Below are 14,515 nucleotides of genomic sequence, written 5' to 3'. Positions count from 1 at the left end.
AGCCAAAGTTTTTGTCATATCTATAAAATCTAACATATATTTATGTATACATACATACTCCTACAACTTTTTTTTTAAAGTCTCCTGTTTTTCATTTTTTGGCACATTGAAGGTTATTTTTTGTTTTTGTTTTGGTACTACACCTGGTGATGCTCAGGAGTTACTCCCGACTCTGCACTCGGGAATTACTCCTGGTAGTGCTGGAGGAGGCCTGTGGGATACCAGAGATTAATACCAGGTTGACTGTATGCAAGACAAGTGCCCTACCTGCTCTACTATCTCTCAGGCTAATTTTATTTAAACACTGTAATTTGTGGAGTTATTTCATAGTTGAGTTTCAGATATACAGTGTTACAGCATAGATCCTACCACCAGTATCAACGTCTATCCACCAAATGTTCCCAGGCTTTCTCCCCAGGCCCGTCCCCCACAACCTGCCATATTGACAAGACACCTTTTTAAATTTGGTTATTAAAGTTTGGGGCTCATGGTTTCAGTGTTGTTGATTCTGTGGTTTGGATATTTAGCTGTCTCGTTCCTTAACACCATTGATGTACCTGAATCCCCTTGACCCCTCCTCCCACCACTACTTATCTATCTCTTTTCCCTACCTCCACTCTATTTCTTTTTACTCCCTGTATTATGGGACCAGGGGTGATCTAGGCCTGCCTCACTTTAAACCATTGCATTTCCTCATCCAGTTACTCTAAATACCACATAAAAGTGATATCATCATGTGCTTAACCCTCTTCCGGCTGATTTCATTTAACATATCTTCCAGTCCCATTCATGTTGCAGTAAATTGCATGATTCTATCATTCCTTATAGCTGTGTAGTATTTTGTTGTGTATAAATACCACGATCCACTTATCTGCTGTTGGACATATAGGTTGATTCCAGGCAAACACTGTGTCTGCTGTGCTATTCTCCAGCCTGGATTCTGGTTGATTCCAGGTCTCAGGTATTATGCATACATCCTTTTGAAGGAATGTTTTTCTGTCCTTGGGGTAGCCAAAAGTGGAATTACTAGGTCATAATGGCAGCTCAATTTTAAGTTTACTAAGAAGTTTCCATGCTGTTTTTCACAGGGGTTGAACCAGACAATATTACTACCAGCAGTGGATGGGAGTTCCTTTTTCACCACATTTCCACCCACACAAATTTTTTTCCAGTATTTTTGATATGTGCCATTCTTACTAGTATAAGATCTCATTGTCATCTTGATTTGGATTTTCCTAGTAAGTGATGCAGAGCATTTTTTCATGTTCCTGTTAGCTATCTATTGTTCTTCAAAGAAATCTGTTCATTTCCATCCCCCTCTTTGTGATGGTGCTTTTAGATTTTTGTTGTTGTTCTTTGTGAGTACTTTATAGATCCAGGATATCATCCCTTTAATGTATTGAGAGCAAGTATTTTCTTCCACTCAGCTGTCTTTTAGTTTTAATCCATGCTCCTTTTGCCATGCAGAAACTTTTTAATTTGATGTTGTCCCATTTATTTTTGATTCTGTAGCCTTTGCCAATGGCATAGTATCATCGAAAACTCCAAGTCTTGGGTGTTCTGCCTATATAGGATGCTAAGAATCGAACCTGCGTCAGCCATGTGCAAGACATGCACCTTACCCAATGTACTATTGTTTTGGTCCCTCTTGGGGAGATTATTACTGTTCCAATTTCCTTGCTTGTGATTGCGGTCTTCAGGCTTCTACTTCCTCCTCCTTTACTTTTGAGAGATATCTATGAATCTGTACATTTCTTCTAGGTTCTCCAGCTTAACAGATAAGAGTTGTTCATAGTCAGCTCTCATGATATCTTTGATTTTGGGAGGGTTCTGTTGTAAATTCTCTCTTTTGTTTCAGATTCAGTTTATTTGAGCATTTTCCCTTGTTTCCCTTGTGAGTCTAGCCAAAGGTTTGTGTGTCTTGTTTATTCATTCAAAGAGTCATTTCCTGCTTTCGTTGTTTCTTTGTATTGCTTTCTTGACTTCTATATCATTGATTTCTGCTCTGATTCTTAGTATTTTCTTTCTTCTACTTGCTTTTGGATTTATTTGTTTTTGGTTCTTCAGACATTTAAAGGTTGTCGATTTTATCTTTTTCTTGTTTGTGGTGCCAGAGATCGAACCTTGGTCAGCATGTGCAAGGCATGCACCCTATGAGCTGTACTATATCTGTCCAGACTCTCCCCGAAACTCAGTTCTCCCATTGTGTTCCCTTTGGCCCTTTGTTTCTACCAAACTGTGAATGTGGGAATATTTCGCAGATGATTTGTATAGTTAAAGAAGTGTGGAAATCAGTTTTGTATTGGCATTTAATTTTGTTTTAGCTTTTCCAGACCAGGAGCGATAGCACAATGGTAGGGCGTTTGCCTTGCACGCAGCCAACATGGCCGACCCGAGTTCGATTTCTCTGCCCCTCTCGGAGAGCCCAGCAAGCTGCCGAGAGTATCTCGCCCGCACAGCAGAGCCTGGCAAGCTCCCCGTGACGTATTCGATATGCCAAACACAGTAACAACAAAGTCGCCAATGGAGACGTTACTGGATCCGCTCAAGCAAATCGACGATCAACGGGAGGGCCTTTACCTTTACCTTTTACCTTTCCAGACCCAACAACTAATTAAATGGAGAAAATCATACCTATGTCATTGTATCTTGGTAGTTTATCACACAAGATAATTTGATTCTTAGATGCTTTATAAAGAAGGTTGGGAGCAAGTCACTTAGCTTAGGAGTGAAATTAAGGATCTTTTTGATCCTTAAAAATTCTGTTGTTAATGCATTTCAGAATTTTGGAAATAGTACAGCACTGTAGCACTGTCCTCCCGTTGTTCATTGATTTGCTCGAGCTGGCACCTGTAACGCCTCCGTGTTTTTGGCATATCGAATATGCCACGGGGAGCTTGCCAGACTCTGCCATGGAAATAGTATATTATGGGCGTTTGTATAATAAATAGCTAATTAAAACATGTGCTTTTCTTTATTTTAAATTTTATTTTTATTTAGGCACCATGATTTACAATGTTCACAATAGGGTTTCAGGCAATGTTTCCACTTCCAGTCCCACCCCATCACCACCAATATTCCCAGCTGATTCATAGATACATTTTTAAATTTAATTATTGCAGTTTGGGTGCCATATTTTAAGTAGTGTTGTATTAGTAGATTAATTATGTCCAGATACCCTCACCTCTATGCCACAGAGGATTTCAAGGCCCCAGCCCAATGTTATGCTGTTTCCAGACTTAATTTTCTTGCTCCATCATCGTTTATCTTCCTCCTTGGCATTTTTGTTTCTGTAATCTAGAGTCAGTGTTTTGCCTTTTATCGTTGATAATTCCCACCCCCTTCACATTATTTTGTTATTAGTGAGAACATCTTCTCCTGACTGATTTCACTTAACATGATAACCTCCAGTTCTATTCAAGTGTAGCAAATTGCATGATTTCATCATTTCTTGTTACTGCTTAGTGTTATTCCATTGTATATAGTTCTAGTTCCCACAAATTTATTATCCACTCTTCTGCCAGACACCTGTGTTCTTTCCGTTCTCGTAACTCTTGTACTAAGAGCTGTAATCGGTGTCATTAGATATTTTTCAAATAAATGTTTTTGTGTTTTGGAAATAGATAAGAAGCAATAGGCTTGCTGGGTCATTTGAGAGTTCTGTTGCAGGGTTTTTTTTTTTTTAAGGTAATCTCCATAATATTTTCCACAGGGGCTGCAACAGACAACATTGCTTACCTTTTAAGAAAGCCTTTTGCTTTACCTTTTAAGTACAAACACTACAAAAATGTGTTTGGACTATAAGTACGCAACCAAGGATACTCTTCCCCTACCTATAGCATCTAAGCTGAACTGCAGGTTTAGAGTCTAAGAAGTGATCTTTGAAATTTATTCCTTATAAAACCTAGCGCTTTAAAAAGGATAGTAGATTGACAATTGTACTGAATTTGTATTGGTAGGAGTTGGATGTGTGAGGAATTAAAATATGCTTTGCCTTCATTGGTGAGTTAAGCAAATGTCTGGGTCATTCAGATAATTTGGGGATATCTTTCATATGAATATGCAGGCAAGGTGTGTATTCATTGATTCTATTGTATTTTTTCTTTATGTGTGAGTTTAAGAGTAATGAGTTTTCTTTCTTTAATATTCAGATCATAAATGAGAGAATAACCGAGTTCTCTCTTTCGGGATCCCAAAGGAACATCTGTGCTGTGCTGAGCTGCTGCCAGGGCATCCTCTCCACACCTGCCCTTGCTGTCATTTACACAGCCAAACAGGAGCTGATTGTGACCTTGCTGAGTCAGCTGTGTAAGTTAGCCTGCAAACAGCCAGAGGAACCCGTGCCAGCCCAGTTATTTGAGCTTATTCATCTTGCTCTTGGCCATTACTTATCGATCCAGAAGCAGCAGGTCAACCCAAGACGTGCCTTTGGGGAGGTGACTGGGCACCTGCTGCAGCCTTGCCTAGTCCTGAGACACCTGCTGTCATCAGGCACATGGACGCAGGCAAGCCAGGGTCAGCAGTGGCAGGCACTGAGCAGAGACATTCGGAGTCAGATTGAGGCTATGCTTCAAGGTGGAGTTTTTCAGCCAGAACTGCTCTCCTCCTACAAAGAGGAGCTCTTGGACCACAAACAAGAGGACACAAAGATGGCGGCCATGAAGACTCTTCTAGCTCCAGCAGACACTGTGATTGCTGCACTGGTGGATTCTAGCTACTGTGAACCATCCCTTCATGTTGCCGTTATAACCAGCTCGGTGACTTTGCTGTATAAGCTCTTCCTAGATGCGTATTTCAAAGAAGGGAACCAGTTTCTCTGCTTCCAGGTGTTCCCTAGGCTCTTTGACTGCTTGAGGATTTCACACCTGCAGGAGAAGCAGGTAAATGCTCTGTCTGTATCAGATTGGACTGCTGAACTACTGGTAGTGGAGCAGCTGCTTAACCTTGTGGCCAATCACAATATCTACAATATAGCAGCTGATAGGATCCGGCATGGAGAGGCTCAATTCCACTTTTACCGTCGTGTGGCTGAGCTGCTGATAAACCATTCACAAGCACTTGTGCCAGCCTGGTTCCGCTGCCTCAAGGTTTTGATGTCTCTGAATCACTTGATTTTGGAGCCAGATCTGGATGACCTGTTGTCCTCAGCTTGGATTGACGCAGAAGTAACAGAGTATCGAACCAGAAAAGCCCAGGAGATGCTCATTCATGCTCTCTTCCAGACGTATGCCAAACTCCGGCAAGTGCCTCGGTTGTTTGAGGAGATTTTGGGAGTGCTCTGTCGTCCAGCTGCAGAAGCACTGAGACAGCCTGTACTGGCCTCTGGCCCTTCCAAGGTGCTTTGTGAGTGTCTCTTGGAGTTACCACTGAGCCAGATCTTAGACACATGTACCCTCCTTCTAGATAAATTCCAGTCTCTGGTCTTGCCTTACTTGCAGGGTGATGTAGACATGGCCCTAAAGTCACTGTCCCTGAGCTCTCTGCTACACTGCATCATGTTTAACATGAAGAGTTTGGACAGCAGCACACCTCAGCCCATCATCAAACGGATGCAGTGTATGATGGAGAGAGTTCTCCAGGGGCTTGTGAAGCCCAAGCTGGACCTTCTCTTAGTCTCACAAGTCCCAGAATCTGAGCTGTGGCTGCAGAAGGTTAGTGACTCTGCACTCCTGCTTGCTTACACCTGGGCTCAGGTGGACACCATGCTCAGTATAAACTGTAGCCAGTATTGCTCTGTGTCAGGGACCCTCACATGTGATGCTCTGAAGAACTCAAGCTACCCTTTGTTGCTCTCAGGTGTAGAAACACATCATTGGGAGAAGATTGAAAAATTGATCGTGCAGTTTGACTCTCTTGGCAAGTACTGTTTAGAGCTACTCCATTTGCAGAGAATGAAAAGGATTTTAATGCAAACTAGTGACCAGTCTGAAGAAACCCTCTGCATTTTGAGGGGTGATGCTGCTTTCATTCTTGATTCTGGCAGAGAGAGCTTTAATCAGAGATCAACAACGTCATGGGATGGCCAGGTAGCAACATTGAGTGCACTTGCATACCCTGTGGCACACTGGCACTTGATTGTGTCAAATCTTACCATTTTAATGTCCTATCTATGTTCAGATGACGTGAGATACCTGGCCAGTGTCCTGCTAAGCACTTTGTCAATGAGTCAAGCCCAGGAAGGCTTGGTAGACGAAGAACAGCACATTACACTTGAAAAGCTATCTAAGAGCATTCTTTATAGTCCTCTTTTTCCAGAATTACAATCCCTTCATTCTGCTTTTTTAATGTGCCTATCTGTGAGATGTTCTAGCATTTTGTGTTCTCATGTCCAGAATGAGTCCTCTCTTAAGCACTGGTTACCCTGGCTTTTTGAAAAGAACCACACAGTTGTGGCCCATTTGGAAAACAGGTTTGCAAAATCTGGGCCTGAAGGTGTAGAACCAAAAGGAGAAATTGCCCAGAACTTACTGTCCTTGGTGAAGAGTGACTTTCCGATCCAGCTGGAGGAAGAACAGCTAGAAAGCCTCCTGGAACTTTTAGAAATTATTTCTACTCTACAATTGGATAGCCTCTTAACGCCCTACCATGTACATTATTTCCTTTTATTACTGTCTATGGTTTTAGCTGAGTTCGGGCACTCTTGCTCTTCTTCATTGACTCTCAAATTTTTGATGACTTGTTATAAACTTCTGGGTTATCTTCAAAGGGGGAAAAGTGCCAAGTCAGTGCTCAAGATCTTGTATGTAAGTGATATTTTTGAGATCATACTGACCTCATTGTTCAAAGTAAGTAGATTGTTCTTCGATATGGATAACCCCTCTTGGATGGAGTTCCTCCAAGTTACTGAGACATTCTTAGAACAACTAATGCAGATGCTTATACAGATAAAGTTGAATTTGGTGATAAATTTTGGGAAGATCATCACATTCCTCTCACAGTGCAAACTGTCTACTGAAGCACCTTTAAGCAAACATTCGGAAAATCAGCAACCTCTGTGTAGACAGCTCCTTCTGATGTCTTTTACTAAGTTATGCCAAGTCCTAGGGCCTTTCGTTAGAGAGAGGAAACAGCAGCATGAGGCACTGGAAGCTCTGCAGAAGCTGTTGGAGCAAGCCATTCTCCACACAGGGACTGTGCTCCAGCTCTGCCTGACATGTGAGACCTCAGGTCAGTGCCTTTCCTCTGCCTTCATCTCCTCAGTTGTCACCCTCTTGGAAGCGGATGTGCACCAGAACTCCAGTCCCAGGACAGAGCTTTCCCCAGCTGCCGACAAGGTGCTGCTCCCTCGTGCTGCCCTGTACCAGAACATGTACTCAAAGATCTTGACAGGGTTGCCATCCCTAGCAGGAAACATTCCATCTTTTCAGGCAGCTGTTCGATTTTTAACTGTCTTCTTGTTGGCCCCGGAACTACATCCCACGAAGGATTCCTGTTTTACCTCCATCTTTAATTCAGTGAGAGAAGTTCTTACAGGTAAGATACTTTCTCTAGAGCTAATTCTGTACTGTCGCACTTTTAGTAGAAGATAGCTAAATGTCCGGCAAGGTGAGTTTCTATCCTTGCCGCTCCATTTTGGAATAAGTACTTCAAAAGATATGACAATGAATGGTTTGGAAATCTTACGCCCATTCACTTTTCAGGAGCTTGTACCCAGTGCCAGCATTCTCTGTTCATGTAAGTGGTGATCTTTGAAATTGGTTATTTACCCATAGGGTAACCTGCTAAGTTTATTGTTTAGCACTGTAGTTTTTCCACTGTTTTTGGAAATAGTCTTGATTTATAGTTTTGTGATCTCTTTTTAAGCCTTTATCTGTCTGACCCCCAGGATGTCATCATAGATCATTTCATTCTTATTTCTGGATCAGGATTTAAAGTTTTCTTGTTGACTCAAAGATACAGAGGGGGCCAGAAGGGTAGTACAGTGGGTAAGGTGTTTGCCTTGCATATATGGTCAATCCGGGTTCCGTCCCTGCACTGTATATGGTTCCTTGAACACCGCACACTAGGAACACAGAGCCAGAAGTAGGCCCTGAGCACTGCAAGTCCAAAAACCTAGGGGGAAAAAAGATTTTAAAAATCTCTCTCTCTCTTTTTTTTAATGTACCTCACGGCAAAACTGGCAAGCTACCCGTGACATATTCAATATGCCAAACACGGTAACAAGTCTCACAATGTAGATGTTACTGGGCCCGCTCGAGCAAATCGATGAACAGCAGGATTACAGTGCTGTACATGATTTGATTCACATGAAACCACCCAAAATATCTTAAGGTCAGGACTTCAGCCTCTAGATTTCAGTGGTACCTGAACTGGTAAGGACTGTGGATACTGATTGAGCAGAGGCTCAGCCCATCATCTGGACATGGTGGTACTTTAGTCAGATGTCATCTTTCCAGGCCAGCAAAGCATGGCCTTCATGAAACAAGATTTATGATACCCTGGGGGGCAGAACCTTATCATGGTAGTAGAGGGGCAAGGCAGCAGCCCAAATCCCCCTCAAGCTGTGCTCCCAGACATCATGCTCTCTTAAACCTAACTAAGCTGCTAGACTCTAGAGAATGAGATGCCAAGTATGGAAGAATACCAAGACTTTGGTTATTATTGGTTTTCTTTTTTTTTTTGAAATACCAAGACTGTTATGGTTGTCTGTGAATAACTTGTCTTTAGGAGTGGTTTATTTATTTTTTTGCTTTTTGGGTCACACCTGGTGATGTATAGGGGTTACTCCTGACTTTGCACTCAGGAGTTACTCCTGGCGGTGCTCAGGGGACCATATGGGATGCAGGGAATTGAACCCAGGTTGGCCGCATGCAAGGCAAACACCCTACCCGATGTGCTATCTCTCCAGCCCCGAGGAGTGGTTTATTTAAAAGCTGTTTTAAATTATTACTTTTTTTCCCTTTTCTGGTATTTGGGATTTACTTCTGGCTCTGTTCTCAGGGACCATATGGGTTGCCAGAGATTGAATCCGGGTTGGCTGTGTGCAAGGCAAGCACCTTATCTATTGTATTATCTCTCTGGCCCCCAAGGGTGGTTTATACTAATTCATAAAATGAGCATTTTAATAAATGCATTATAAATGCATTATAATAAATGCTTTGTAACAATAGGTGAGATAATCTCAATTCAGTTCATTGCTTAAAAGATGTTTTATGTATATGTGGAACTGTATATCCTCTTCTGGGGATGAATGAGGTGTTTACTTTGGCTTCTCTAACTAGGCACACATATTAGACAAATCAGAGGATAATTAAATACTATAAACCGGAACTGTGGTTAGAGAGATTGCATGCAAACAAAACATTTATAAATAATGGCTTTATAATTTGAATTAAGCTAATTAATGCTGAATATTTCATATGTCAGATACCTTTTTTGCTAGCACCACAGTTGGTATTATTATGGAGTTGGTATTGTTATGCATATTTTATAGATTGAGAATGGGGCTCACCGAGTAAGTCTGGGTGCTTAGCACTTTGGTTTTTTGGTTGTTTGTTTTGCTTTTTTGGGTCACACCCTGCAATGCTCAGGGGCTACTCCAGGCTCTGTGCTCAGGAATTACTCCTTGCAGTGCTTGGGAAGACCATATGGGATGTCTGGGATTGAACCCGGTTAGCTGCATACAAGGTAAATGCCCTATCTGCTGTACTCCTGCTCTGGCCCCTAGATCTTAGTAACTTTTTAAATTTTTGCTTTTTGGGTCACACCCAGCGATGCTTAGGGGTTACTCCTGGCTCTGCACTCAGGAATCACTCCTGGCGGTGCTCGAGAGACAATATGGGATGCTGGGGATTGAACCTGGGTTGGTTGTGTGAAAGGCAAATGCCCTTCCGGCTGTGCTATCGCTCCAGTCCCGATCTTAGTAACTTTGAACTCTTATCATGAGACCTTGGGCCAGATAACCTGGGATAGTGAAAAAGTTACATGCATTAGTGAGACCCAAATGGCTGTTATAGGCAGTTCTCCAAGAGTTTTAATGTCATTAATATTACTCTTTTAAAAGTACCATCCCGCTCCTTTGTCCCTTATACATAATATTCTTATAAAAGGAAAATAGAAAAAAGGTTAAAGAAAGTAACAATAGTTTGCGGTGGGACAGTTCAGCAATGCTGCACACCGCTGTGTGTGTCTCAGGTCCTCTGGGCAGTGTATGCACAGTGCTTGGAGTCACTGCACAATGGCATCATGTTGTAAATACTGTGTGTCCTGTGCTCTTTGTTTTCAGTGTTCTTGTAATGGTGGGCTTCTTTTTTTGGGGGGGAGGGTCACACCCAGCAATGCACAGGGGTTACAACTGGCTCTGCACTCAGGAATTACTTCTGGTGGTGCTTGGGGGACCATATGGGATTCTGGGAATCGAACCCACATTGGCTGGATGCAAGGCAGAGGTCCTCGCTGTGCTATTGCTCCAGCCCCAGTGGTGGGCTTTTAAAGATTGAAAATTTACAAATATTTTGTGTTGTGGGGGCCATTTCCTGTGGTGGTCTGGCCCAGGAGGTGGTGTTTGGTGTCATTTGGGGTATGCAGTACTGGAGTTTTGAGCCCAAAGCCTTGCCTGTGCAATGTATGCATTCTTTGTCAGTGGATTTCAGCTTCTAGGCTGAAAATTGGTACTAGTCTGCAGGTCTACAGTGGTAGCTTTCAATAACTGTGCATCATTTCATCACAACTGCTCTCATTTATTTCATCTTCCACATGTTCACAGTTTGGGGTTTTTTTTGTTTGTTTGTTTCTTTGTTTGTTTTTTTCATGCAGATCCTGCAATTTCAGTTCAGGTAATTCAGGATATTGAACCTCATTTGAAAATGTTGTTCAGCCAAATATTAGCGGTTGGGACTATAGAGGACTTTCGGATGGTGATGCAGTATGTTCTGCAAGGATTAGACACCAGTAACATGTGGAAAGCAGATGTGAAGGTGGGTTACTCCTCTTTCTCTTGCATAGCGGGCACATAAATAATAGTAACTTTAAGTGGGAAAACTTATTTGAGATCTAGTGTGGCCACTAAAATGTCTCAGAAGGGATCTGGGAACTTAGTGTATGGCTTTATTTACCAGTGGGAAACTCTTTTTATTCAACAATATGTCCTTATGTGAACTACTAAATAATGCACTCAGAGTATTGATACAAAAATGTTAAATTCTGTTTCTTTGCCTAAGACCTCTACCCCTCATACTTTATTTTACTTGTTTCATTCACACCACCTGGATCTTGTTTGAGAATCAGATTAACATGCTCTTTTCATTCTTTTCCCCTTCGTTTATTTGGTAGTTAGTAATAAAGACCCGAATTTGCATTTGGCCATACCTGTTTTGAAAAACTTCTTCACTGAGCTCATGAGCTGAAGGAAATTTGGTTAGCTCCTGGATTGGTCAGTCACATGTTGTCCCTGCCTTGCACTGGAGGTGAAGGGGCCAGGCTGGAATTTTATACTTCAGGATTCTTCTGAATTTTCTCTGCCTCTCAAGTGATAATTTTGACTCCTGATTATAATTTGCAAAGGAATTGGGTCTAATTTGGGTGGGAAGATAGCTGGATAAGGTAATACAGGTCAGAGCAGGGCAGCTGGGAGAACTCATACCTCCTTCATGAATGCTTAAGGCTGATGAGATTAGGCAGGACTCCAATTCTTCTGCTTCCCGACAGCCCCTTCCCTGCTGCCCTTGGGACTGCTTTCATTCGACCCCTCCTAAAAGTTTATTCATGCACGATTGATTGTGCTACAGCATTGAGAAGACCTTAGCTTCCCCAAACCAAGGTATAACAAGACATTTTTAAATTTCTTAGTTTTCTTCTTTTAAATAAAAGATATATTTAAATACACTACTCAGGGAAGATTCATGGAGGAGTGAGGCACTTGAGCTGAATGCTTAAAGCTGGAGAGGATTTGCTTGGGTCTGGAGTGAGAAATATTGCTGTGGAGATGGGGGCGTACAGTTAGTGTGTCAGACTTCTAGGAGCAGAGGATGCGTGTGAGAGAGAAAATGGATGGGCATCCTGCTGCATACAGATTCTCTTGTAGGGATCGCTCATCTTGCAGGTGATTAGGAGAATAGCACCTAAACCAGAAAGGGATGGAGGAGTTAGGTAGGGTTCCCAATGGGGTTGGAAGGTTTAGGGGTATGTGCAGGTTAGGGTATGTTTTAGGGGAAGTGAAGGCAAAGGGTACAAAAAGTAGAATTTTATAGGTCTGAACTATTACGAGAGGAAGAGGCTGGTATGAGGTGAAATTGTGGGTATAAAGTGCCGAGTATAGGGTCATTTGGTTCAGTGACTTTAGTTCCCATCCCTTGATTTTCGACCATCACTTGTGATGCTAATCTGATTATTTTATTTGGTTATGTTTCTGCCTTCCTTTTATCCATAAACTTATGTTCTTACATAACCTTACTCTTTCGACATTATCTTGATAAGACAGGATCTCTATAATTAGATCCTGAGGTACATATGTGATCTTCTCTTTCCTGTCTTGGCATATTTATGTTCTCTTTAGTGATTTGCCTCTGAGAAGGCATTTACTTTGCTGTAATTTCCCAAAGTGCTTGACGATATAAAGAGGATTAACCGTGGGATTTTACCCAAACCAGGTTTTATCCGTGCTCCTGGCACCCAATGGGGTCAGCAGTTTCATGTCAGTACCAGAAACAAGCCATCTAGGATTGTTAGCTGGGTTTTTTGTTTTGTTTTGTTTTTTTTTTTTTGCTGACATGTTTTTCTTTTCCCTTAGGCTATGCTGTCAACTGTTACTTTGATCAAGTTGCTGTTGAATTGCCCCTTTAATGGAGACCAAGCAAGTTTGTTCTGGCGTGCAAGCCCTCAGATCATCACAGCTCTAACTGTGAGTACCCTTTGGAGTTTTTGTTTTTGGTTTCTGGGACATGTCCAGCAGTGTTGAAGCTTCTGGCTCTGTGTTAGGAGGATCGTTTCTGGCAGGACTTGAGGGGCCACAAAGTAGCTCCTGGGATTGAACAGGATTGACTATGTGCAAGGCAAGTGCCTTGCCCACCTTCTGCCCCTTGCAACCTCCAGTTATGTGCTTCTCATCCCCTTTTTCACAGTTTTCTTCATCTTTGGTTCTGTCATTCTGGGGCTTTATGCAGAATGTGCTTCTGGAGACTACATCCAGAGAAGAGCTGTGCTGTCAGTGCCTTTGTCTGCAGATTGGTATCATCAGTAGAACTTGTTGGTGTGAGGGAAATTGAGCATTGACAGGCATTAGGATAGTAAGAGAAGGAATGTGGTCACAAGATTAGACTACTAGGGAAGCCTGTAGAGATGAGATGAGAAGAATTCCGGGGGTAGACTTATCCCCACAAAATTTTAATGCATAGGTTCATATTAGTGGTGTGAGTGAAGGGAATGTGCTTAAGAGAGTGTTTAAAGCAGGAAAGAAAATGGCTTTGTAGACTGGAATAGTCATGTTGCAGATTGTTAGAATTCCACCCAGCTATTACATTTTTATACCTGATGTACATTAACCTGTTTGAAAATAGCCTTTATAGTCTTTGACCAAAAAAACAAAGGAAAATGATTTCACTATTAAATAAATGCCAGTTTGTATTGTGCCTGTCTTAGGATTTCTGCTTCCTAAAGCTAATGTAGGTTTTTTGCCTTTTTACATCAGTGGACTGCCACCAGTCCTGAATACTGGATGCTGGACATAACCAAGGCCATTGTTTTTTAATCTTATACTTGAGGACTGGAACTTGAATGAGCAGTTGAAGACTATGAATCTAATGAGTATTCTTGTACTTGAACTTAGCTCTAACATAATTTATGCTGCTTGAGAGTTACCTTGATTGTGCATATGAAGGACAAAGAGTCACAAAAATACAGTTTATGTTTTCTTCTGATCTGTTTTGTTGCTTTGTTCTTTTCTGGGCTTTTGCATTAATGGATAATTCCCTATATTACCTAATGCTCAGGGGTTTCTCCTGGCTCTGTAATGAGGAATTGTTCCTGGAGGTGCTTGGGGGCAATGTGGGATGCCGGAGATTGAACCCAGGTTGACGGTTGCAAGGTAAATGCCTTACCTGCTGCACTAAAGCACCTGGTATTCCCAGGCAGTCTCCCATCCAAGTCTTAAGCAGGACTGACCCTGCTTAGCTTCTGAAATCAGACAAGATGGGGCTATATATAGTGTAGTATGTCTGTAGCTGAAGCTAATTTTTAAGAAATGTAACAAACTGAGCAAACCTCAGTTCTTTTTTTTTTTTTTTAACTGTAGGAATACTGCTATTTATTCAGCCATTGATTAAGCTGATTGAATTGGGCATGAACACACAAACCTCAGTTCTATGTATTGTACTATGGGTAGACATGTAGAACTGATGATCTTTGGGGGGAAATATATGTATAACTGATATAAAATTGAAATTGGACGAGTCAGTTTTTTTAATAGGAAATTATTCCTCTTCATGGTAAATGAACTCAACCAAAAGTGTAGACCAAAACAGTTAAATATATAGTAGGTTGCCCTTTATGGATGAATCCTGGTTCCTTGGTGTCTTCCAGC

The 14,515-nt window shown here is 41.8% G+C and overlaps 1 protein-coding gene across 1 annotated transcript in view; it reads left to right on the top strand.

Annotated features, from left to right (window-relative positions):
* URB2 (URB2 ribosome biogenesis homolog) overlaps positions 1-14,515 on the top strand; it is a 35,129-nt gene that overhangs the window by 4,145 nt on the left and 16,469 nt on the right. The window contains exons 4-6 of the mRNA XM_056130695.1: positions 4,152-7,473; positions 10,756-10,916; positions 12,728-12,838. Of these exons, the coding sequence (XP_055986670.1) occupies positions 4,152-7,473; positions 10,756-10,916; positions 12,728-12,838 (3,594 nt within the window). The remainder of the gene's footprint in view (positions 1-4,151; positions 7,474-10,755; positions 10,917-12,727; positions 12,839-14,515) is intronic.

Source organism: Sorex fumeus, unplaced genomic scaffold, assembly GCF_029834395.1.
Source record: "Sorex fumeus unplaced genomic scaffold, SorFum_2.1 ptg000007l, whole genome shotgun sequence".
NCBI lineage: Eukaryota > Metazoa > Chordata > Mammalia > Eulipotyphla > Soricidae > Sorex > Sorex fumeus.
The sequence above is the reverse complement of the archived record's forward strand: the minus strand, read 5'-3'. Positions and strand labels throughout refer to the sequence as shown.